Source organism: Hippocampus zosterae, chromosome 4, assembly GCF_025434085.1.
Source record: "Hippocampus zosterae strain Florida chromosome 4, ASM2543408v3, whole genome shotgun sequence".
NCBI classification, from domain to species: Eukaryota; Metazoa; Chordata; class Actinopteri; order Syngnathiformes; family Syngnathidae; genus Hippocampus; species Hippocampus zosterae.
The window spans coordinates 4,605,181-4,631,575 of NC_067454.1; the positions used below are offsets into that span (position 1 = coordinate 4,605,181).

The following is a 26,395-nucleotide window of genomic DNA, read 5'->3' on the forward strand; positions in this document are numbered from 1 at the left end:
TTTTAAATTAGAACATTGTTTATCATTACAGATAATACATTTCGATCTGTACAACCTTTCGTGCGGTCTCCAAAGCAGTGCTTGTTCCGTCTGGCTGTACAAAAGTCATGAAATGATGAAGCAGTCTTCTCAGGAACTAGGGCGGGAGGAGGGTGGGGGGGGGGGGGGGGGGGGGGGGCTTAAGATGATGAGAATCTGGTAATTTAAAAACATTCTTGTGTTAAATATATATATATCCTATAAAACAGGGGTGCCCAACCTTTTTTGACCGAAGATCCGACACGCTGAGCAAAATAACGCCCCGAACGAAACAGAAAAATAAAGTCAATATAAGAGCTTGTGAGTTTGTAAAAAAAAGGAATCAGTGGCTACCTTAGTCAAGACCTGACGCGGCGGCATGGGGCGCACTTTGGCAGCGTCTTCAGTGCAACAACGTCACGATCGTAGCTCACGTGTATCGTTTAATTTTTTTTTTTTTCTCCTGGCACTCCAGATTCCCATTCTTTGCCAGTGCCATCAGTGAACTGCAGATGAAACAAATTTTGAATGAGAAGAATTTAATAAAATATATACCTGTATATATACGGCAACAGCTGTGATGGCAAGCGGCAATTGCAGACTGTTGCCCGCTCACAACGTCTGGTGATGCAGATCTCGTGTCGCCGTAGGTTAAAGGTGACCTGCTTTATTTTGTCATTTTATTTTTTAAACACTTTTTTGCGCTTAGATTGCAGTGTGCACTAACATAAAAATATAGAATATTAATAACGCACACAAAGACACATGTTTTTTTTTTTGAAAATCAATTTCCCACCCCCGCAATCGACTCGGGACCAGTTCGCGGGCGACCGGTCGATCGACTGGTTGGGCGCCCCTGCCATGAAATGATCTCTTACAAATAAATGTTAGTGACCAAGGATGTAAGAAAGCTGAGTTTTGTCCCCACTGCTAAATAACTGTGCTGTGCTATTCATTCTTCTACTTGGCTTCTTTTCTGATTACCCTTCATTCAAAAACCGTCTTTAGGGTAGCAAAGACATACACTGACTGGGAAACAAGGCATGCATCGTGAGAGGCAGTGGGGGGGTCATCAAAACATTACATCGTCACAATTTTCATTCAATCACACACGCACGCTAGCATCATCATTTAGCATGAGTTCAAATGTCGTAAACATGATGGAGAAGGTCTCGATGAAAGATGGAAAAAGAGGCACTAGTAGTGAAGTTCTCCGCTCTTGTGCACCGGCTGCACGGAGAGGACCTGCCGTATCTTAATTCACTTCACGGAGCCTTTGCCTTGATTCCGTCCAAAGTTCTCTGCCTGACATAGGAATACTTTGTGTTTTAGTAACACGCACTAGTCAAGCGCGATCTGTCCCGGATTCAGTAAGAAGCAGCCGCGAGTTCCATCAGTCGCACGCACTTCAGGATGAATATTTTAGCTTTGAAACAAAAAGCCCAAAGTGGTCAGCCTGTGACAGCTAGTACGTGTTCAGTTATTTGCATACGATGCCCATTTCATCCTCGCAACGTTGACTCCCATTTAGATCGGGAGTTTCCTTCATCTCTCAGGGTGCCTTCCAGTTCACTGAAAGCCAACACATCCATTGTGTTGGATCCTAGTCTATACTGCCTGCTCTTTTCGTGTGTCGGTGCCGGTAAAGGCAGTTGAATTTCGTTTCCACCTTCTGAGGCGACGGCTGCTGAGCCGACATGACACCCCAAAAGCCGCAGTCATATGTGCTCTTTACGGACACCACGTTATCACCGATGCCTGATTTGCATAATTATTTGTTATGCCTCAAAAACAATCCTTTGGCTTCTTCCATTCTCCTCTGATATATTGTTATTTATTTTTCGATGTCTCCTACATGCAAGACCATGTTATGATACAGTGTGTATGTACTGTACACGGTTGTGATTGAAGGCAGGACGAGGCTACTCCAAGTAGATATCTTCTGTGGGGCATGAAAACTCCACAAATTCTTTGTAATACAATTGGAAGGCTTTCCTGTAAAACAGAAACATGCCAATGAAAATACAAACAACAAACAAACCTACTGGACAGCATCAGTATATACTGATAACACCTCAAAACACATCTGTTTAGACAAGCCTATTCACTCGGACCATAAAGCCATTATTTTATTTATTTATTTATTTTTGTTGTATTTTTTTCTAATATTATTTGATGTTGTTTTTAACATTGTACTCGTGATTTTAACTGCTTGTTGTAAGGTGTCCTTGAGTTTCTAGAAAGGCGCCCACAAATAAAATGTATTATTATTATTATTATTGATATGATTAACTTGAAGTGGCCATTTTATGGAAAACAGATGGCAAATGAAAAACAAGGTCTAGTTGCCAGACTACATGAAAACACATTAAGCTAAAACTGGTATAGGTTTACCAGCATTAGTATCCAATAACACTGGTCAAGAGCAAATTTTAATTACAGATGGCTTTATGTGTCCCGAAACGTGTTTTTGATGCTGACTTTTAAAAATGTATTTTTTCCCCCCACATCGGGTTTTTGTTATATTTTCATTTTTGTTTTTACATTTTACATTGAAAAAAAACAAATTTTCAATGTATCGTCATTTAAAGACGTTTCAGAAAAATAATCCCATCAGTTCTTACAATTTTTACAATAGCTAGAAATATATTATGTATAGCCTGCTTAACTTTGTAGGCTCCGTGTTATGCTAGCAAGCATTTTAATGAGTGTTGCGACACAATTAAACAACTAACTATGAATACATTTAGCCTGCTTATAAAAAATGTATATCTTCATTTCGATAATAAAAATGGAATTTCTTTAGATACACGCTCACAACTTTGTAGGCTAAGTGCTATGCTAGCAAGCATTTTTAGTGCGTACTGCGACACAATTAAACTCACCCGACTGACTCGGCAACAGCCTGAGTAGAATCTTCAGACACAAACACGTGGCAGGCGAATCTCTGCTCTGCTGGGTGCTTGGTTATGAAACCAAAATATCTGCAGGGAGGCAATAAAGAGAACATTCATCACTCCGAGTCGCCATTCTTTAGATCGGGGATTTCATGGTTGGGATTTCATCTTAATTTGTGAATAAACAACATCGTTAAACCATCAAAAAAAAAGCAGGCAGGAATTGTGCTGTTGGAAAATAAAGACGAAAATAACTCGCCGCAATACGTTTGACATTCGAAAAATTTCAGGCCAACACTATAAAAGTTGGTTAAAACGCAAGTCTAAAGAAAAAATGATCAGCAGGATAGAAAGAAGAAATTGGAGAGTTTGCTCTTAGTATGGTTGACTTACTTGCAGTTTTTGGGGTGATAACCACAGAAGGAGACGTTCTTTAACTGGAAAAAGTGACTGCACTCGTTACTCTGACAGAGATAAGAGGAAAAAGGAGGAATAGTTGAGGGACAGGCAGAATAATGTTTCAAGGTACGTATTTGTAGAGAGAGAAGAACAAAGTTGGACATTTAACATGGTAAAACCCGATTTCTTAGTCCCACCCCCCCAAAAAAATTAACAGTGCAAAATGATTTTTTTTTTTTGCTATTGACGTAGAATAAAAATGGACCGAAACAAAATGGTCGCAATTACTGCATGTAGTGTCCATACATGGCCACATGGGGGCGACACATCACCAAATGTCCAATTGACATTGTTTAGCGTACATAAAAAGCACAAAGATCAGCCCTACTCGATCGCAGGCGTAATAATCTTCATGAACGGCCAGTTTGATTCCCTTCACACTGATTTCCAGGACACAGGATGAGGGCGGGTTGTGCTTGACTGTCATTCTTCTGTTGGTGGCAATCTGGGAGGAATTCAGCATTCGTTAAGACATAAGTGATAAAAGACCACACCGGTGCCTCTTTCGAGAAAAGAAAACAGGCACCTTCTGCATAGCTGCGCAAAGAACATCGTTTCCTTTGTGGTAGGGCACTTGGACTGAGCCCAGGAACTTTAGCCGGTATCGGTCTAGCCACTCATGATTCTTTGCTGAAGAGACATAAAAGATGCGTGCAGTGTTCATACATTCGCATTCATTTTTGCCGTACCGTACAATTGTGAAACACATTTTACTTTGTTCATCGTTGCAGATTGCTTGCAGTAACACGAGCAACAGGTCTTGAAATATTTCATTCATTTTAACAGGATGTTTTAAAATTATTTTAGAGTTACGGCCTTGCAGTTTTTATTCAGCAAATATTTGAGTGCTTGAGGTGCGAATTACCTTTGAAGCTGTCAGCCTCCTTGGTCACCTCGATAGCATAGTAAGCAGGGAAAATCCCCCGGGCGCCCGTTCTCATGTTGTAGCCTTCATACCAATAATCCTCCCCTTGCACCTCCACCAGCAATGGATCATCCACTTCGAGCTCTAACTCGTCATCGTGCCTCGGGACAAACCTGCAGAAATTTTTAAAAATAAATAAATATTAATATTAAAAATGTCATAATTTGTAATAAGTGACATGAATATACAAATGCTGAGCTGCGAACATTGGCGTGGTGGGTGGGTAGGGGACACTGTAGGACACTAAACATGCTTAGAATTCCACCAGCACCAAGGGGAGAACGTTTTCTTTCTTTCATGAACTACTCAGCTCATGGATGTGGGGCACATTTCCACATTTGGCCCGTGGGCTGAGTTCCTGTCTGAGTTCATATCAAGTGTGACGAACCAGTGAACTCGTTTATACCAATAAGTGGTGATTTTCCCCCCCCCCCCTTTGTTTTAATGCAAAGCAATAAGAAAACCTTTTGTTTGTCTCACAGTGGAGAAACTCCCAATTTACAGCAGCAAAATTATGAAAGGGCGAAAGTAGAAGACAAAAAGTATATAAATAAAAATAAAGATAACATATAAATATAAGCATATTTAAAAATGTGTGTGTCGGGGGGTGAGTCCAGGTTTTCAGGACCGTCTATTCAATAGCCTGACAGCAGTCGGGGTATACAATACTAGTCAAACTAAATCTTTATCTTCAACGAACTATCCCAGACTCATGAACCAAAACAAAGTAGACCCGGTCCGTATATTTGATGGCATTGCATGAACAACGGGATGAGAACAAACCAAACTCTTGTTGGTATTGAAGCAGCGGACTAATAAGTTTAGCAAGGATTTATTTCCTGTAAGCAGAAGTGGCGCGGTGCGGTGGCTCCTTCACCCACCCCCGTGCAACCACAACGTCGACACAGAGTGTTGCAGGAGGTGATCGATCAACAAATCACTTATCTGCACATAATATGCGGTCACAGTCAGTTGAAACCAAATAGAGGGAAAAAAATGAGCTTCTTTCATTCGATTAGTGATTGTTTCATTCTTGTTCAACAATAGCCGTTTATCTAAGCCAACGGCTATCGTTGAGTCAAACCACCTGAAAACAAACACGCGCTCCTTAGCATGAGACGATGGCTGAAAATGAGCATTTATGCTAAATCCGGTTCATTTACAATGTTTATTATTGTGCTGATCAATGTGCACTGCCCCAATGAAATGCATTAATTAAAAATGAAAAAAAAACCCGCAACAAATGAAACAACAGGCTGGCTGGCGCTTGTTGGGCAATTGTTACCAAACGAGTGTTCAATCCAGACAAACCCTCAGATCAGAAAGCCGTGCTTAGTTATGTAAGCGCACATTTATTAGTCATATTTGCCATATTTGCTGCCAAATGAAAGATTTTACATAATCTGGATTATTTGCTGGTTTGCTTATCCTGTCCAATCCAAAGGAAAAACAAAGTTCTTGAAATAAAAGGATCTTTGTTCCTTTGTTTTCTCAAAGTGGGGAAAAAAAGGCGTCAACATTGTGAAAGGTGTTCCTGTAGAAATACAAAAGTAGCTCTCTCTTCTTTTTTTAATTTTTTTAATTTCCATGAATATTTTTGCGTCACCTGTAGACAGCTCTATGACTCTGATCCTGCTCCTCTCCATTTATGGTGCAGGAAAATAAGCCAAACGACTCAGCACCTATGGCACCACAAAAAAAAAAAAAAAAGAAGAAAATGGTTAGTTTTAGAGACACAAATGGATACATGTGCAAAATGAACAAAACTGTTTTGACTTTTTGCATGGTCGAGGACCACATGTCCGGGAAGAGTTTCGCAAAGCTCAGAAAACAAAGAAAATCAAAGATGTACAACGCCAGGAAAACAAGAGATTTTTGCAACTAATCATGCACACAAAACAAATGGAGCATATTTTTCTCTTTGGGCCAAAGTGAGCAAGGCGTCCCCTTCCTTTGCCTAAATGATTTCCTGATAAATCAGCATTTAGCATCAGAATCAGATCTATTGGTCATGTATGCAAGAAACACAAAAGGAATTGACTTCCCATATTACAAAACAGACAAGACAGCAATAACAACTATGGAAGAGACGGACCGAAAAGTCTGGCGGGTTGCTGCTAACCACCCTGATAAGGAAAAGAGTCAGGAAGAGGAGGAAAAAAAAAAGCCCGAAAGACTACAACCATTCTCCTTAATTGGAGCCGCAGAAAAAAAAAGAAACATGATTTTATTCAAATTTAATGCAAATGACTGAAGGATAAAGCCTTGACAAAAAAAAAAGATGTGATTTTGTCCCTCTCATGTAATCTGGTTTGTCAAAAACGGTGTCAATTAAAATTTTTTAAGATTTCCTCATAAACTTTTTCAGTTGAACCTTTTTAGATTGTAATTTGAAAAAAAGTGTCTGGTGAAGGAACAGAATGGTATCTGCTCCACGGCGCGAAAATAAAACTTGATTTACTTTTTCTTGATGCACTTAATTTTCGGCAGTGCATGTTATAATAATTCATTCATTCATTCATCCATCTTCCGAGCCGCTTGATCCTCACTAGGGTCGCGGGGGGTGCTGGAGCCTATCCCAGCTGTCTTCGGGCAGTAGGCGGGGGACACCCTGAATCGGTTGCCAGCCAATCGCAGGGCACACAGAAACGAACAACCATTCGCACTCACACTCACACCTAGGGACAATTTAGAGTGTTCAATCAGCCTGCCACGCATGTTTTTGGAATGTGGGAGGAAACCGGTGCACCCGGAGAAAACCCACGCAGGCCCGGGGAGAACATGCAAACTCCACACAGGGAGGCCAGAGCTGGAATCGAACCCGGTACCTCCGCACTGTGAAGCCGACGTGCTAACCACTGGACTACCGGGCCGCCCATGTTATAATTAAAAAAAAAAAAAAAAAAAAAATCCATTTAAAAAAAGTACCGGTACACATTTCCAATGCTAAGATTTCCATTGCAACCCAACCGGTTGTGTTGAGAAGACGCCGACTTACTTGATGAGCTCGAGCGCCCGTTCATGAAGACGTTGAGGAACTTCTTGGAGAAATGCAGGTCAACATCTGGCGTGGAGTCTTCGGACAGACACGCGGTGGCCTCTCGTCGGACTCCCCCCGAACGGGCGCAATCTTCCTCGCCGTCTCCCTCCTCGTACTCTTCCCCGACGGCGGACTCGTAGGGGGACGAGACGCAGTTGTCGTAGACGGTGGCCGAATCGCTGTCGTCGCTGTAACCGCGGTAACACTGTCTCAAACTGACCAGCTCCAACTGAGCGTGCTCGTCCACTACCAGGGTGTATTTGACCGAGTCGTACGACAGGCCGCTGGCGTCGGAGCTCATGGAAGTTCTTAGCAGGGCGGCTCTGCTGTTGCCCCTTTCCACTTTTCCCACCGCCCTCTTGATCCGCTCGTCCATGATGATCCTGTCCACGTCCTCGTCTTCCCCGCAGTAGCTTTCGTCCGTCGCGTCCACATACTCGACGGACCCCTTGAGACTCAAGTCCAGAGCCAGGGAAGGATGAGTTGATAGCGCCATGCTAGGCGGCGTGATGAGCGATTCGACGCAGGAGGCGTAAGAAGGCGGGGCGACGTAGGCTTCGTCCTCCTCGTAGATGGAGGCGTTGTTGGACTGGTCGGGCAGCGGCTGGTAAGGAGGCGGGCCTTCTGTATCGGAGCTGATGGACATGCGACCCTGCTCACTCAGCTGCGAAAGGAAAGGCCGGTCCTGCGTGCAAGGCGGCTCCGAGGGATTCGAACAGCGCTGCACTGGGGTCAGATATATCTCCTCTGTTGGCTCCAAAGGAGCTTCGGGGTGGTACTGGATCCTCTCGTGTTGGTAGCCACTTCCGTCCACCTTCCCCGTTGGATAGAGAGGAGCCGGTTTGTAATTCTGTGGCGGTGGCGGCGGCGCAGGTGCTTTTTCCTGAAACTTGGGACGCGTCGACGCCGGCGCCGTCGAGCTTTGCAAAGGTCCGGATGGGTGCGAGTGCCTGCAGGGGGCGTCGGTGGAGGTGCCCCGGTCTTTGGTGTGCGCGCCGCCGCCGCCTCCGCCGCTCCGCACCTTGTCCTCGTCGCTCAGGCAGCTGTGCTCGCGCGGCGGCGTTAGCTCACCTGGAAGACGGGAAAAGACGCGCAGCGAGATGAACAAACACACACACGCACAGAAAAACACAAAAAACATGCGTAGACAGAGTTTGAGAACACGACGCAGGCATGAGCGTGAAAGGCAGACATGGCAACAAAACATAGCGCGGGAAAAAACGGAAGAGCAAAAAGTATGCAAGGTTAGGTAACATATGTCGGGATTACTCAGATAAATCCCCATTACTCATAAAAAAGTCAAAGTACGCCTTCGTCATGGCGATTGACCGGTTATGTCATAATCCGCGAACAGGAAGTGCTCACACGGTGATTTTACGAGGGATGATAGGCAGACGTCGGCAGATTAGCAAAGAGCTGCTGAGTCTTTTCAATGGAATTCGACATTTAAGGGACAGGAAATACAATGTTGAGATACTGTGGAGTTCTTGGATTGCTACTGAGCAAACAACAAACAAACAAAAAAAAAACAGCTACTACATTTCCGGACCTTTTTTTCATTCACATCTTAGCGCTTGAATGTAAAAATAAAGAAAGACGCATTCAAGATGAAAGTGAAATTGGTATCTCGGATCATGTTGGATTTTGAAACGATGACCTTATTTGACTTACAGTAAATCTGTCGTCGAGCTTGCGAAGCGCAGACATAAACTATCCATCCATCCATCCATTTTCTGAACCGCTTAATCCTCACTCGGGTCGCGGGGGGTGCTGGAGCCCATCCCAGCCGTCTTCGGGCAGTAGGCGGGGGACACCCTGGATCGGTTGCCAGCCAATCGCACGGCACACAGAGACGAACAACCATCCATGCTCACATTCACACCTAGGGACAATTTAGAGCGTCCAATCAGCCTGCCATGCATGTTTTTGGAATGTGGGAGGAAACCGCAGCACCCGGAGAAAACCCACGCAGGCCCGGGGAGAACATGCAAACTCCACACAGGGAGGCCGGAGCTGGAATCGAACCCGGTACCTCTGCACTGTGAAGCCGACGTGCTAACCACTGGACTACCGGGCCGCCCACATAAACTATTGAACTACTAAAAAAACAAAAAAAAAACAAATCACATTTGATTGAACTTATCTTATCGTTTGTCTGTTGGTCAAATGTGTGCAGTTTTTTTTTGTTTTGAAACGTGAGCTCCAGATTTGACGACACCACACTAAAAATGAGCGATTCATTTGAAAAGTCCTTCACACAAACTCACAAAGTCCTTCTTGTGAATTAAAAATAGCAGCGACAAAACTAAAATGGGACGAGCGCAGCGGACCAAACATGCGAGAGCAACCGAGGCAAGTTATCCCATCGGGATTTTGTACAGACCCCCCCCCCACCCGCCGTTTGTGATACTGTCGGGATTGCATCCAGCTTTTGCCTCACGTGATGCGGTCAAGAGAGTTAAAGCAATGACTCGAGACAGCTCGCTGCTCGTCCCCGACGTACGGAAGCACGCAGACGCACGCAGTCAATCAGCAGCCTAAGCGGCTTGCTATCAAACTCACTCAGCCGTGAACCATTTCAATTCAAACACGAGTGTCATTCTGTGACTTGTCAAGAGCAAATTCAATTGGGGAAAAATGCACACGCGGGTCTTCGCGTGCCATGTCTCCTTCATTAATTAAGTTCATATGAGGCAAATTTAAAAAAAAAAAAAACAACAACAACTCACCAGTTTTGAGAGGTGAAGATGAGCCTGAAACTTTATCCTGCCAGCTGTATTTCTTGCCAAAGGAATTGTTGTTTAACGTGTCCTGAGGAAAAGCAGAGGTCAAGAACGAATGAAGGAAGTGGTGGCAGCAGAAGAAGATGAAGAGAAAAAGCGACCAAGCTCTGGATCCTGAGACTCCACCTTTTGTCTCTCAACTCACCACACAGCACACACAAAGCTTTTTTTTTTTTTTCCCCTGGTGAATATGCACTGAATGAGTCTTTTGTCTGTGCGTAGTGGTGTGAATTTAAAGGGAACCAGACCCTTTCCCCAGTGGGAAGACATACAGGTACAATGATTAACTGTAATTTTCGATACCATTTAACTTTAAAAGTAGAGACCAAAAAAAAAAAAGAGTGACGTTTGTCCTCCAAACATCTTGCTGCTTTGTGTTTTTGATACACTGTACACCAGGGGTGCCCATTAGGTAGATCCTGATCTACCGGTAGATCTAAGACAGGTCCCAAGTAGATCCGAGGAGTGTCGAGAAGGAAAAAAAACAAACAACCATTTGTGTGTCTTTGTATATGTTAGTAATATATTTTTTGTGTTAATATACACTGCACACTAATCATCTTATCAGTCTCATTTTCACAAAAAAAATAATTAAAAAATAAAGCAGGTAAATCTTAAATTTGTGTGTGTGTGTGTGTGTGTGTGTGCGCGCGCCGGTAAGGGTAGATCCCGTGAGGTTAGTTGATCGAAAAGTAGATCTTCGATCCAAAAGGTTTGGGCACCCCTGATGTACACCAAGGGTGCCCACCATTTTTTGGACCGAAAATTGACTTTTCGATCAACCAACCTCCCGCGATCGACCCGTTACCGCGCACGCCGTGATGAGCAACAGCCAGACGCGGAGGCACGCAACACACTTTTGCAGCCTGTTAACTATCGTAGCTCACGCGTAACCTTGCGCTTCCCTCGGCCCTCTAGATTCCTATTCTTTGCCCGTGCCCTCGGTGAACTGTATGCGAAACAAACTCTGAATGCGAATAATCACAACGATAAAAGATGTAGCGCAACGGCTTTGATCACTAGCTGCAATTGCAGACTGCTGAGCGCTAACGACTTCCGGTGACGCAGATCACGCGTCGCCGTAGGTTAAAGATTTACCACCTGCTTTATTTGATTTTATATTTTTAAATACTTTTTGTGAAAATGAGACTGATAGGATGATTAGGGTGCAGTGTACATTAACACCAAAAAAAATATATATTACGAACATGCATAAAGACACACAAATGTTGTTTGTTTTTTTTTTCCTCCTCTACATCCGTCGCGATCGACTTAGGACCAGTCCGCGATCTACCGGTCGATCGCGAGGTACCGGTCGATCGCGATCGGCATAATGGGCACCCCTGCTGTACACGGGTATACAGTACAAATGTAGAGCAAACGGGATCCAAATAAAGAACTGGAAAGTCCTGCGATCAAAATATCCTCTTGCAAATATCTGGTTCCCTTATCCTATATCCACCCGCCGATGCATGACTCACTTCCCAATCTTGCATACCAGGCAGTGACCGGAGCTGTCGTCGTGGTAACGAAAGACATGGAACCATCTCGCCAGGAGTAGAAAAAAAAAAAAAGGTGATGGCTTTGGGAAAATGACTCATGTGGCGTGCTTATTAATAACTCAGACAGACGCGAACGTGATGCGGCATGACGGAAAACGAAGACCTGCCACAACTCTTCGAAGTCGAAGGCAATGCCGATAACGGACCTGTCATTGAGAGCGAATGATGTGTCCGCAGATGAATGACTTCAGGTCGATTTTGCCTGCGAGGCCAGATTTACTCTGAAGTACAAGTGCGGTGTAACCAGATGGGAGATTATCAAGACTCAGGATTAATCTTGATATCACGTCGGGCTCTCTGTCTGAACGCGTTTACTCAAACGGTTTTAGAGAGTGCAAACAACAAAATAAAACCTGCTTGTGTAAATCAAGGCGTAAAAAAAAAAAACATTTACAAATGTTTGTCACTAAAAGAGTCAAGGCAATGAACTCCCGACACTCAAAGTACTGTAGTTTGTCCCTTTTGTTTTTCCAGCCATAGAAGTCTGCCAAATGAAGCAGAACCGAATACACGGTTGACGTTTTTATTGATTCACTGACCTGGAAGCAACCACCCAGTTGCCTCCGCGTCGCTCGACAACTCTCAAGCACTCGTGTTGGAGAATACGACCCAGAAATCGTTGGCACGCTTGCCTGTTATGTAATCATCTCAGCCGCAGAGGTCGGTGAGAGTTTCACAATCGGATAGGATTGCCGTCCGCCCGATGGATGAAATCGCAATGAAAGCGACCGCAACCACCAACAAATTCATCTATCGTCATTTTTCGTCATTGTGTCTGTTTTCCAACAACCACACATTTGTATTGCAGGGCCACTACGAGTAATGATATGCTTAAGTGTACAATGTACCCTATTTTCCGGATTATAAATTGCTCCGTAGTATAGGTCGCACCAGCCATAAAATGCATAATAAAGATGGGAAAAAAAACATATAAGTCGCACTGGAATGTGTGTGTGTGTGTGTCCGCGTGGTGTCGAATGATCGAACGCAGTGTAATTAAACAACATCCCCACTAGGTTGCGCCATGACACAAAAATTGTATGAAACATTTGGCAAACTGAAAAATATATGGGATTCAAATGAGGTAGTGTACCAAATCCATGTATTTGTACACACATGGATTTTTATTCAATTTTTTAAAATCTCATCAGTGAAACTAGGCAAGTCTAAAAATGTGTGTAGAGAGTGAATGACGGCCAAACAACTCCGCCTTTCGAAGCGGTGCTTCACCCCTTTCTACATGTGACAACTCACAACGCAGACAGGAAACTCGGAAGGGCAATGGTACAGTCAGTTTTCCACCTCGGGGGGGAAAGTGGAAAAACCAAAGCGCTGACAAATGCGACGCTGCTCAAAAGATCATTTTGACAGCCTACAAGCCTGGAGGAGTGCTGGAGAATCAGCAAGAAGATATTCAGACTGTTGCATAAGCAGACGTATATAAACGGGCAAAAAAATCCAACTTTCTGTACTCTATTATAATGACACCAAATTTGCAAAATGGTAAATACCTGACGTGTTGTTTTACTATATCCTCCATGATCAAAGGGTGGAACAAAAATTGTTGCATCTTCCCCTACTTCAACCGTTAACGCAACACTGCCTCTTTTAAGTACAACTCCTGTCTTTGACTCTCCCCATTTTTCTCTTGATGTCCATGTGGAGGTAAACATTTTTAGAGCTGGGCGGGGCGGTTGGAATAATATTAATTCATTCATTCATTCATTCATCTTCCGAACCGCTTGATCCTCACCAGGGTCGCTGGGGGCGCTGGAGCCTATCCCAGCTGTCTCCGGGCAGTAGGCGGGGGACACCCTGAATTGGTTGCCAGCCAATCACAGGGCACACAGAGACGAACAACCATCCACGCTCACACTCACACCTAGGGACAATTTAGAGTGTCCAATCAGCCTGCCACGCATGGTTTTTGGAATGTGGGAGGAAACCGGAGCACCCGGAGAAATCCCACGCAGACCCGGGGAGAACATGCAAACTCCACACAGGGAGGCCGGAGCTGGAATCGAACCTAGTACCTCTGCACTGTGAAGCTGACGTGCTAACCACTGGACTACCAGGCCGCCCTGGAATAATAATACTAATAATAATAATAATTCATTTACAAGTTTGTAGTACATTGCTGTGCCAAATAATTTCTGTAGGGGCACACCGTATTACTCTGATTGGCGGGAGGACCTTGTTTTCTGCTACTTCTGCTGTGCATTGTCAATATTCTGAAACAACAACGCAGGCGGTTGCACGTAGCCGAGATGCCTGCTTTCACACGCACGCGCCCCCCCCCACCCCTCTCAAAAAATAATTATATATATACATATTATACTGTACATATAATATATACATATATAACCACAAAAAGTCCTAAATCACGACGTGACTCCTGAGGGAGCATGATGACTATCTGATGACCAGAAGCATGAAGTCTATACTTCAAACTCATTCAATGCCAAGGATGTTTTTTTCTTTTTTTCTTTTTCGAGGCATCCAATCACAGGTATGGCTTTATGATTTTTTTCCAACGTGGTCGGCTAACGAAGAGTCTGAAAACGGCCGTCACTGAATGAGTCAGAGTAAGTTGTATCTGACAACAGGGTCAAATTAAAACGTCAGAGGGCAACACGGTCGCACCACGATGCCCGAGTCACTGACGAAAACTTTGCCACCATAATCATCCGTCGCCGTTTACACACTACACGATTCAATTTAGAACTTCCTGTCTATTCGGCTGGGTTATTTCCCGACTTACTCCACAGCCTTTGAAAAGATAAATGTGCTGTTTGAGAAGACAGCCGACAGGCACGCAGTCCCGTGACACTTTCCCTCACAAGCTCAAATAAGCAATTGTGCACTGGTCCGATTGGCAGTCAACCTACACCGTCATGCATTGTCTTTACAGTGATCATAAAACAAGGTCAGCACTGTTGTTTAAATTGAAATGATACACATGGCAAAGGGATGGAAACGTCTTGACAATAGAAATGTTGGTTCAGCGGAGTGAACGCATCCTCTTGGAGCAAATGCAAAAACATGATTATCAATAGTAAGATAACATCTATTTGCTCGAAAAGACAAATCAAGAATATGAGATGAAATCTTAATCACCGAAACATCATATTTTCTCACTCAGATTTATGTGTACAATAATGTCAACAACAACAAAAAAATAAACTACCTGTGTGCGGGGCACAATTGGAAAGAGATTGAGTGTTGTCGGTCTCTTAGGCCGGTAGGTATCCATGGTAACAGGTACTGTAGGGTCCTTGGTGACCGGCAGAGGTGCGATGGAGGCTTTGGAGGACTCTTTGTCACCGCGGAAACCTCCAGCACCATCAATGAGATCCAAATGCAGCATCTCTGCTTGGAGCTGTCCGACAGCGCCCAGCTCTGCCCTCCCCGGCCTGCTATTGGTCCCTCGCCTCATGTGGCCCTGCAGTGATTGGAAGGCAGTCAGAGTGGAGAAACAAACAAGAGTGAGCAAGACAGAGAGGGCGTGCGCGTGGACGAGATGAGGAGACCCAACTGGCCAATTAGAAAATTCCTTGACTTATAGCCTTGCAGTTCTCTCATCACTATCAACACTGAGCTGCTTAGCGGCCAAACACAGCTGAGGATGTTTTGTGGTGAGAGATTGTATTCCCTCCCCCTAGTGCATCCAAGTGTTTAGCTGCCCAGCTTTGCTCTATTTTTTTCTTCAACATACACAGACGGTACACGCTTGACATGGCCTAATTTTTTTTTTTTAAATCTCCACTACATTACCAGTTGGTAACATTATGACGACATTAGCTTTTAAGCAGTAACGGACACAAAAATAGAAAAAAATAACTTAAAAGGGAGAAGAGCTTTCAGATGTCTCGCTTTACTTCACTATGAGACACGCGCACGCACACACACACGCACACACACACACACACACACACACACAAAATTGCTCTAAAAATAGAGTGAAAAACGCAGCTCTGCATTGAATTTAGCAGGCCCACATTTCAAAGTCAATTGCTAAGGGAATTGACACAAGATCATTACGATTTCAATATGAACACATTTGTTGAGGTTTTTTTTTTTTTTTTTTGGTGTGGCATGAAATTTTTTTACACGATAGTACTGCATGCATGGCAAGTATGCACAGAGGTTATTTGGGGAATTTATTTTTTGTGCCAGCAGGGGGCAAACATTTTCTTAACTGCAGGTTGCAGTACTACACAAGTCCTGTTAAGTCAAAGGCGTCAAACAGATCCAACAGCTTTTGAATTAACTTTGAATGAAATTCACTCCACTTTGGGCGTGATTTCCAGGCACTTGACTTGCTCATGCAAACAGACATGGAAGCAGAATTATTCACTAATCGGGTGCATCCAGGATTAGACCTGCTAAACATGCTATGATGTCGTCCATCCATTTTCAACACCGCTTATCCCGAAGAGGGTCGCGGAGGTTGCTGGAGCCCATCCCTGCTAACTTCTTTTTTTTTTTGTTCCATTTCCAGCCCAACACAACTAATTACATCATCTATACATCTATTTTCTTCAAACTTCATTTTGCCCGAGCAAGCGCTCTCCCAAATTATATATAGCGGTCTCTTTTCATGTTTTTTTTTTTTTTAAACGGGCGATTCTCCAATCGAGACTTCTGACACGCCTGCATCATGTGGCCTGAAAATTAACAACCAAAGAGGCTCAATGAGTTTTGAGGTTGGTCTCATTTCTCATAGAAACGCGAAATAAATTGGCGTGGTGCGGGGGTCGGCAACCCGCGGCTCAAGAGCCGCGTGCGGCTGTTGAGCGCCGCCCTAGTGGCTCCCTGGGGCTTTTTCAAAAATGTTTGACAATTGAAACAGATTTTTTGTTTTGATATGGTTTCAGTTAGAGGAAAAACATGACACAAAAATTCTTCATGTTTTCCAATGCTGTATAAGTGTGTGGAATGAATATTACATTTCACTATTTCTGTCAACGAGTGTTTGCGTCATAGCCTGCGACACCACGTTTCTATTAGTAGGGCGGGATGTCAGTCAGATGGCTGTTGTAAAAAAAAATTTTTTTTTAAATTATGTTTCATGTACAATTCACCGAGGGTACTGGCAAAGAATGGGAATCTGGAGGACTGAGAGAAGCATTTTTAAACGGTACACATGAGCTACAATCGTTAATATGCAGCAAAAGTGTGTCCCGTGCCTCGTTCGTCTTGGCTATTGCTCATTATGGCATGCGTGCATAGGTGCGTGCGTGCGTATGCGCGCATGTGCAGTAACGGGTCGATCGCGGGACATTGGTTGATCGAAAAGTAGATCTTCAGTGCATTTTGATAGTAGGCTAATAGAGCTCATATAGATACAAACGGCAGATGTTTCCTTCATTCTAAGGCTTATGGAAGGCTTTTATTTTTGCCGACCGCTGGCGTAGTGAGATCAAAAGTGATACTACCGGCGACGGGCATTGTTCATCTTCCAGTATGCTGCTCTGAAGGAGGAGCGTGTGTTTTTGCATTCTTTAAATCAAATCAAAGTTATTGAATCAAAATACTGGTCTCGTGGCTGAATGCATGTTTGGGGGAGGCGCATCAATAAAACGCCAGCGAGTGGTTTGAATGCTTAAAAGCCTCATTTTCCTTCCCTTCGGCTATTTCAAAGCGAAGATCAATATCTGCTAATGTGACCCGCTTCTGCCTGCTCCCTTCTCGTGTTTTACGGCGTGAATTTATAACGGGCCCCTTTGAAAGGCACCGCTGTGTTGCTAGGAGACAAGTGACGACGTGGAGGCGGATGAGGAGCGCCTGCTTCTGCTGCTGCTGCTGCTGCTGCTGCCGGCCCCCTTGGCGACGCTGCAATACTGTGATGCTCAGCTCTCGTCCAATCAGAGAAGCCAAAGCAGGGGGCGGGGGGAAATCTGACAATCATACGAGATCGCAACTTGATGACTCACAAATAATCAAAATCATAACTAACTTAAAAAAATAATAATAAAATTTTAATCTTAAGAACGTCTCACTGTGGCGTTACATTCACCGCAACAGAAGTCAATCCGTTCAGTATAACAGTTGTAACATTACCAGTGGTTATCCACCCTGAATTAAATAATCCTCGAGGCATCCCTGAATTGTTGGGGGGGGGGGGGGGGGGGGGGGGGGGAAGAACACAAGATGCATGTGTGTTTGCGTTTGCGCTGATGATGAGGCCGGGTCATCTCTTCCCACGAGTGGATGAGATGACGTGAGCAGTATCCATGGAGGCAGTGCAAACCACCTCTTGCTGTATTTTCATCCCCAACGCATGCGGGCGGGAAGTGAAAGTAGGTTGCCATGGAAATAGTGCCAATGGCTGTTTTGCTGAAACACCTCTTTCCGCGCACCCTCGTTCCGCCGTTTCGTTGGTTGCCGCTCACATGCAGCCTTTACCGTGTTAGTGATTTGTTCTAATTGGTTATAGAGAATACATTTTGAAACAATTAGCAACAAGGGCTTCATTCATTCCTTCATTTTCCACTACACAGCCTGTTAAGCGTTGCGGCGATTCTGTAGTCGATCCCAGCCGCGCAGCTACAGTACGTGCACAGTATGTACAGTCAGTGACTGACGAGACAAGATGAAGCCTGAAGCCACTTGGGAGGGTGAGCACAATGATGATGTCATCACTGTGGGTTGAAGTACATCAAGTAAACGATCGGTGCCGAGGTCCCACACAGCCCCACACACTCCCGGGCTTTCTGAAAGTGCACCAACGCTTCATGCATTATTAAACAGGGCTGGGCTTTCTCCACACATTGCTGAAATGCTGAAATATGACGAGAAGACGCAGAACACCTGTTTGCGCCTGATGATAAATTCAGTTGCGCTCGGGTTCTTTTTGGGTAAAAACTTTACGGGGGACAAGGTTGTTAATTCTTCATTGTAGACCGAATCAAATATTGGGAAGTAAAGCAGAGTAAATTGGCAGAAGTCATGGAAGTCGAGTCAAGTGTAGCTTTTATAAAAAATTAAAATTCAGGGCGGCCCGGTAGTCCAGTGGTTAGCACGTCGGCCTCACAGTGCAGAGGTACCGGGTTCGATTCCAGCTCCGGCCTCCCTGTGTGGAGTTTGCATGTTCTCCCCGGGCCTGCGTGGGTTTTCTCCGGGTGCTCCGGTTTCCTCCCACATTCCAAAAACATGCGTGGCAGGCTGATTGAACACTCCAAATTGTCCCTAGGTGTGAGTGTGAGTGCGAATGGTTGTTCGTTTCTGTGTGCCCTGCGATTGGCTGGCAACCGATTCAGGGTGTCCCCCGCCTACTGCCCGAAGACAGCTGGGATAGGCTCCAGCACCCTCCGCGACCCTAGTGAGGATCAAGCGGCTCGGAAGATGAATGAATGAATGAATGAATGAATGAATAAAATTCTCAGATATGTTACAGCGTTACATGATCATACTGCACCCCTCTTGAGGACTGACAAAAGCTCAGTATTGCTGTGCAACCGTCTACCATCTTAGTTTCAGATGCACCGAAATTCAACGTTTTCCGGTTCATGTGTTTATCCAAATCGTAACAAAGGCTTGAGTAAGCCCGACTTATGCTTCCAGCACATTTCTTCCATCTGCAATGAAATGAGTTTCATCACATCATGTGCGTACATGGCTTCCGTTCAGCAAAGGCTGTTCTATGATTAGTAACCCAATTACGAAGGCATGACAAAGCACACGTAGAGACCCAAAAATATCGAATGCTCATCTGCTCGCAAAACAATGACTCAAGGGGAACGAAAGCTTTCGACCTTCCCGTTGCCTTGGTTACAAGAGAAGAAACGATTGGTGGAGTTGATGAAGGAGGAGGCGTCGATGGGTTCAGAGCGAATGGAGCCCCCAAAAAGATCTGACAGAATAATACATTCAGCTCGCTTTTTTTCGCTGTAGCAGTTCAATCCTTTTTGCTGATAGTTCAAACATGCTCCAGTTGGGGGGAAAAAAAGGGGGGGGGGGCTAAGACAGAATGCCCAAAACTTGCTCTAAGCTTACAGAATGAATATTAACGTGTAAATATCAATTATTACGTTGATACAGTATAATGGCAGGAAGCTTGCACAACAAAAATGGACATCATGTATTTTTTTAAAGTAATTTTGTCTTTCCAGCCCTTATCTGTTTAGTTTTTTTTCAACATTATACATGAACACCCTTCAAAACATGACTGAGCAGGAATAATGTCCTTAATCTCCAGATAGCAAAAACCCAGCTTCACTTTTGTCTCCAAAATGCGTGAACCTTGCTGAATACAAGAAACTGCAGCAGACAACAAAATGCACGGTATGAATTTTTAACAGGGAAAAAAAAACAAAGTTTGAATTCCTTTTGCTCTAGTCTTACCTTGATATCTGGGCCATTGCAGTTGAGGCTCATCCCACGTTCGTCTGTGATCTCCGTAATCTCTGACAGGTCATCATCTTCAAACTCACCCAAGCTAATGTCGTGAGTCAACCTGGGAAAAAAAGGGATTCAAGAGAAAGTGACAGATTAGAGAACAAATACAAACTTAATCAGGAATCAACCTCCTCTTCAAATTGCGTTGAGCAAATTAGCACAAAGTCATAAATTCGGAACTCTCAAGAGGAAATCCGTTGAATGGTAACCATTGTACCAATTTCAAACAACCCAACTTTTCCACAGCACTTTTCCTCCAAAAGGAAGCAACTCAAACTGCTTCACGTTACAAAACCGACTTCCTCAAATGAAGCCGGCGATGAGCAAAATTGCTCCTAAAACGGCAACGTTAACTTTGAGTTGTGCGTCCTTCTAATCACGTCACGTTCCAATCACGTTTTATGCCGCCTTTGCTTCACGGTGGTTGTTCCATTCACGACTCAATCCATTCAATCAGATGAAATGGCCCCAGGATGACCTTGCTATTGAGATTATTCTCCACAAATGCATCCTTAACTGCAATCGTGTTCAAAATGACGACAGCGAGAAAAATATAATGACTTTTGTTTGTATACAAAGTCTTTTTAAACGACGTGAAAATGCAGACATGATTTATTTCTATTACAACGGTACAAACATTACATACAAACACAAAAAAAAAACTGACGCAAGCTACAAGTTTTGCAGTACCAGCAAAAAATTTTTTGAAGTGAACTCTGAGGATCCAGAGCAGCTAACTTGTGTCTTAAGGTCCCACTGAACATTCGGCAAGCCTCCTCGCTGCCCATCTTTAAAGCCCTCCTCAAAACTCACTTGTATTCTTTGGCGTTTGACTCAGCATGACTTAGATTTGCTATTGATTTTACTGCTTGGTGCTTTCTACCACCTTATTACTTATTACTTATTACTGATTCGTCTTACTGTTTATTGTATATGTTAAATCGCTCCATGTACAGCACTTTGTATGCAGCGATGGCTGTTTGAAAGTGCTCTAGAAATACTGTTGACTTGACTTGACTTGACTTAAGGAGGGAATTCTCTCTTGGGTTGACTTTGATCATTAATTTACTGTTAGGTCATTTTGGACCTCTTCAAGGGATGTATCGTCATCCTCCCAAGACCGCAGTATTAATTATAATTAATTTCACGTTGGACCAGTAGTGTCCACGTAGATTGTTTTTATTCCTAAGCATGAGTGTTCAATATATACTGCAGGACTGGTCTAAAAAGATCAAAAAGAAAGACTCTTCCCATTCATCCAGGTCATTTCATTCTAAGAGCATCGAATCGCAACTGGACTTTAGATCGTACCGGCCTTTGTCTCTGGGTTTGACCAGTTTTGAAATATACTGAAATTTGGGGGTTTTAAAAATCCTTCTCAGCTTCGAAGACAGACCTGCTACATCTGAAATGACAAAATAGTTTTCCCTTCTCCCTTTTGAAAGTCTATCTCCTTTTCACAAATTTAATTTGTGCTTTCGTCACATCTCGGCTGGATTACTGAAACGCACTTTATTTTGGCGGAAGCCAATCCTCCATGAAGTGTCTCCAGTTGGTCCAAAATGCTGCTGCTCGCCTCTTGACTGGTACTCGTAAGAGAGAGCACATAACTGAGCGACACATGGTCGCTCAGCCTTTGCTGATTCGACAAAAACAGGAACTTTTAACACAAGTTTTGTGAAGTAAAAGTAGATTTTTTTTACTGCAGCTGTTTTACACTAGGCTGGTTTGGAGTCATTGAGTTTATGAGGCTTGGAATCTGATGGAGTCATCTAAATGAACATCTCCAGCATCATCTTATGCCTTTTGCATTTCCTGTTTCCCTGATTAACAACAACAATAAAATCTGTATTTCCTGTCTTCTATTTGAAGCTGACTGAATTAAAAAAAAGAACCTGTACCTGAATACAGATCTCAATTCAGATGACGAAAACATTCTAAAAGTGCAACATGACATTTCGTTGTTGTGGTTGTTCCCAAACAAAGTGGCCAACAACAACATCTATCAAGAGCATCGCACACTTAACATTTTGACCCTGGCATTTAGTTATTAAATCAGATGGCTGGACAGTACACCTGCATCTGTCCCAGATGATTCACAGCTTTATGCTCCTAACTTCGAGACCACAGTGGTGCAAGCTGCTAGCCATTCATCAGCGTCGTCCTCTTGCAAGGACACACTTGGGACCGGAGCAAGACGCTCCTGTCAGATGCCACATCCACATAATTCACCCTCGTTTGATGGATGAAAACCAGCCCAGCACGGGCCGATTTACACAGCACTCATGCCACTGTCATAACAACATGAGGTGGGCTGTGCATTCCCCGGTCAAGCTATTTTTTTTTTTTGCTCTGCAGGCACAACATCTCTTCCCAGGACACACAAAGCCATATGCATACCCCTCCATTCAAGGGCAAGCCTGCCCCAAGCTTTAACGTGCAAAGAGTCGACAAAAAGAGAGAGCGCGTTAGCGGCCGCACACAAACACAAGGTCACGCGGCCATGTTGCAACATTCCAATTAAAATGACAGAAAGCGTGGCGACGTGTCCTACCATTTTTCCCATTGGTCCTCCATCCAACCCTCTTCTCCTTCCCCTCCCGAGTCCATACTATAAGTGAGGAGGGCATCCGAAGCCGAGAAGAGGAGAAGGAGCGAGGGGTTTTGAGAGTGAAGAAGGTGGGGGGAGCAGGGGGGGAGGAGCATCAAGGAGGAGAGCTGGGTGGAGGTGCGGCTCACGCGGGTCGATGCAAGAAGCGTTACATTCCCAGCTTGCTGTTGCTTCTTTGCACAGAAGCGATACCGTGAGGAAATAGTTGAAAGCAGAGAATCTCGGGCCAGGGGGGTTGGGGGTGGGGAGTGTTATCTAATCTGTTCACGCCTCTCTTTTCCACTCTGATGTTTGGTCTGCCTGTGTGCATCAGATTTACTATGCCAAGGCAGGAAAACGCTGGCGTAAGCAGAATACTTGCCGGACGACAAGAGAAACATCAGCACAACGGGGCACTCCTCTCGCTATGCACCATGGGTATGCTCAATTATTTATGAGGCCCATTGATCACACACACACACGACTTTTTTTTTTAACCTTTTGTTATTCCCTTTCTATTCATCTGAGCAAAATACTGTCGATTGTTGGTCCAAAATCACTAAGCATACAGCAGTTAGAATACAGTCGACACTCTTGGTCGTAAATCAAGAAAAGCACACCACTCATCAAATTACAATCATGACTAGCTTTTGATGCGAGAAGAAGAAACAGGAAAAAAATGCGTATCATCATTGAAGGATTGACACAACAATGCGATCATCCACCCATCCGATCATTTCCCGATCCGCTTATCCTCCTCATGAGAATCACGGGTGTGCTGGAGCCTAAGCCAGCTGCCTGCGGGCAGTAGGCGGGGGACACTCCGAACCGGTTGCCAGCCAATCGAAGGGCACGTATGGACAAACGACCATCCGCGCTCACACTCTCACCTTTACACATTCATTCATTCATTTTCATTCATCTTCCGTACCGCTTGATCCTCGCTAGGGTCACGGGGGGTGCTGGAGCCTATCCCAGCTGTCTTCGGGCAGTAGGCGGGGGACACCCTGAATCGGTTGCCAGCCAATTGCAGGGCACACATAGACGAACAACCAACCACGCTCACACTCACACCTAGGGACAATTTAGAGTGTTCAATCAGCCTGCCATGCATATTTTTGGAATGTGGGAGGAAACCGGAGCACCCGGAGAAAACCCACGCAGACCCGGGGAGAACATGCAAACTCCACACAGGGAGGCCGGAGCTGGAATCGAACCCGGTACCTCTGCACTGTGAAACTGACGTGCTAACCACTGGACTACCAGGCCGCCCTGGAATAATAATAATAATAATTCATTTACAAGTTTGTAGTACATTGCTGTGCCAAATAATTTCTGTAGGGACACACCATATTACACTGATTGGCGGGAGGACCTTGTTTTCTGCTACTTCTGCTGTGCATTGTCAATATTCTGAAACAACAACGCAGGCGGTTGCACGTAGCCGAGACGCTTGCTATCACACGCACGCGCCCCCCACCCGCCCCCCCCAAAAAATAATTTTATATATATATATATATATATATATATATATATATATATATATATATATATATAGATAGATAGATAGATATACTGTACATATGATATATACATAACGTGCTAACCACTGGACTACCGGGCCGCCTTTTACACATTCACCCCATACCAATTTGTTTTATTTGAAGTAAAGGCAAAATCATTCCAAATAAATCATCTATCCAAGTCCTTGTGAATGGTCGATGAAGAATTGGAACACAGACAGGTGGTGGTGGTGAGGGCATGGAGGTGATGGAGGAAAACAAGGCAACAACAACAACATATGGCTCCACTGGGTTGAAGCCAATTTCAGGGCTAAAGATGACAAGCTTTCCCTTCTCTAACAAAAAAAAGCAATTCTGAAGCAATCAATTGAAGACAACCTTGTGCACACTGATTACCCGCGAGCCATTTAAAAATAACATCAAAGAATAATCGACTAGTTTGGTTGAATGTTAAATGAAAATCCATTATAAATTGTGAAGTATTTTTTTATTAACGGCATATCCGTATGGTGTGCATCATGAACTGCATTTTGTTCACGCAAAGACGTTTGGCACAGTCGTGAAGGGGTGCATCTTTTCACAGAACTTCCACCTCAAGATTTATCATTTGATTTATAACATGTTATTTGAAATTTTAAATATGTCGCATTTTGATCAACACAGCACAGATGACTGGCTTGCAAGGATGACTGCACGTTAAATAATGATCTATTAACTTCTTGAGAAAGCTTTTCAACATGTGCTTGAAAAATTGAGCAGCAGGTTAGACGATCCTCTTTCGCTCTTGCCATTATCGAATTTACAAAATCAATTATTCATGTGTGCATGTGTTCCCTGCGGTAACACCCTGTGAAATTGTAACACATGCGCTACTTGGTGTTAAGTTGGCTCAGACCAATCTCATTTGCATATCTGGATATTTTATTGTATACAACATACTGAAGCAACTGTTGGTTGCGAACTCTTCCTGCTCCATAAAGTGCATCAAAACGATTCATAGCGGATAACATTGATATCCTGTCTCGACACTTGTTGAGAAACGGCTTTGAAACTGATCGATTTAATCTCTCGAAACAAATACAGAATTGCTTGTTGACAAGATTGCAATAGCACGTTTGTGACATATTGCTAGTCTTTTTTTCTCTCTCTTTGCGATTGAGGACTTGTTCAGTTACATTCAGGATTAAAAAAAACATGATTGCATTTGTGTCTGACTTGGATTCATATGAATCCTGAAATTGTGTCTTGAAACTATTATAATTTAACTCAAGAGACAGGGAAGATTCCCTGTATGACACCGAAATCAAAATACAGTAATTATCAGTAACAAATTATTTACAATTAGAATATTAAAATAAATCTACTTTCACGTAAAAAAGAAACAGCAGGCAATTAATCAACATAGAAAAAAGGAAACACATAACCCATAAGAAAATATATTATTCAACCATTATACTTTTTTTTGTATTAATTTATTATAGTGATACAGCAGTACGCGAAACTGCGGGCATGATTAAGCACAGAATTAGTACAATATTTGTAGTTCCTTTAGTGATTCAGTACGATAAACTGCTTGATAACACAACATAGCAATTCACAATGAAAAAAAATGTCATGTTAACATTTTGAAGTGATCGTTTACTTTTGTAGATAGATAGATAGATAGATAGATAGATAGATAGATAGATAGATAGATAGATAGATAGATAGATAGATAGATAGATAGATAGATAGATAGATAGATAGATAGATAGATAGATAGATAGATAGATAGATAGATAGATAGATAGAGAACGGAATCAGAAGACTGGGACGAAATAAAAACAGCTACAGCTTCAACTTCAAACTTCAATCGTTACAGCTGCACCTCAGATCATAAAACACACCCAAAACCATAACACAGAGAGAACCAAAACACCGAGAGACTCCATCAATACCGAATCCACGAACTCAATGGCAGCAAGCCAGCTAGCAAGCAAACAAGCATCTCAGCCCTCATTGAACCCAAGCCTCGCAGCCGTTTCTTACCTGCGGCTGGCTGCAGACTTGTGTTGAAGATTGCGGTCGGGCTGCTGGCTGCCTTCCCGCTTTTCGCCGTCCGCCATGCTGCTCGCCCGATCATGTCTCCGTTAGCATCGAGCAGCGAGCAGCAGCGCAGCCGCCCGGCGGTCGGTTGGACTGACACACCTGACGCGAGA

At 43.8% G+C, this 26,395-nt stretch overlaps 1 protein-coding gene across 2 annotated transcripts; it reads right to left on the minus strand.

Annotated features, from left to right (window-relative positions):
* mapk8ip1b (mitogen-activated protein kinase 8 interacting protein 1b) lies at positions 1 to 26,395 on the minus strand. 2 transcript variants are annotated; one of them, XM_052062468.1, is made up of 12 exons: positions 26,226 to 26,395; positions 20,031 to 20,142; positions 14,872 to 15,126; positions 10,069 to 10,150; positions 7,298 to 8,410; positions 5,906 to 5,981; positions 4,240 to 4,412; positions 3,901 to 4,004; positions 3,703 to 3,819; positions 3,309 to 3,379; positions 2,904 to 3,002; positions 1 to 2,013 (listed from the first exon to the last, which is right to left on the minus strand). In XM_052062468.1, the coding sequence occupies exons 1-12, from the start codon at positions 26,300 to 26,302 to the stop codon at positions 1,941 to 1,943; spliced, it is 2,352 nt and encodes a 783-aa protein (XP_051918428.1). In that variant the 5' UTR covers positions 26,303 to 26,395; the 3' UTR covers positions 1 to 1,940. The 2 variants fall into 2 exon arrangements, with proteins under 2 accessions (XP_051918428.1, XP_051918427.1); XM_052062467.1 differs by lacking the exon at positions 26,226 to 26,395 and adding an exon at positions 22,639 to 22,897.

Coding starts and splice junctions, on each gene's coding strand:
- mapk8ip1b (XM_052062467.1), bottom strand. CDS start 22,790: ATGCTCCTCCCCCCCTGCTCCCCCCACCTTCTTCACTCTCAAAACCCC. Junction 4,005..4,239: donor GGAGGCTGACAGCTTCAAAG/GTAATTCGCACC, acceptor ATGTCTCTTCAG/CAAAGAATCATGAGTGGCTA. Junction 3,003..3,308: donor TATCACCCCAAAAACTGCAA/GTAAGTCAACCA, acceptor GCCTCCCTGCAG/ATATTTTGGTTTCATAACCA.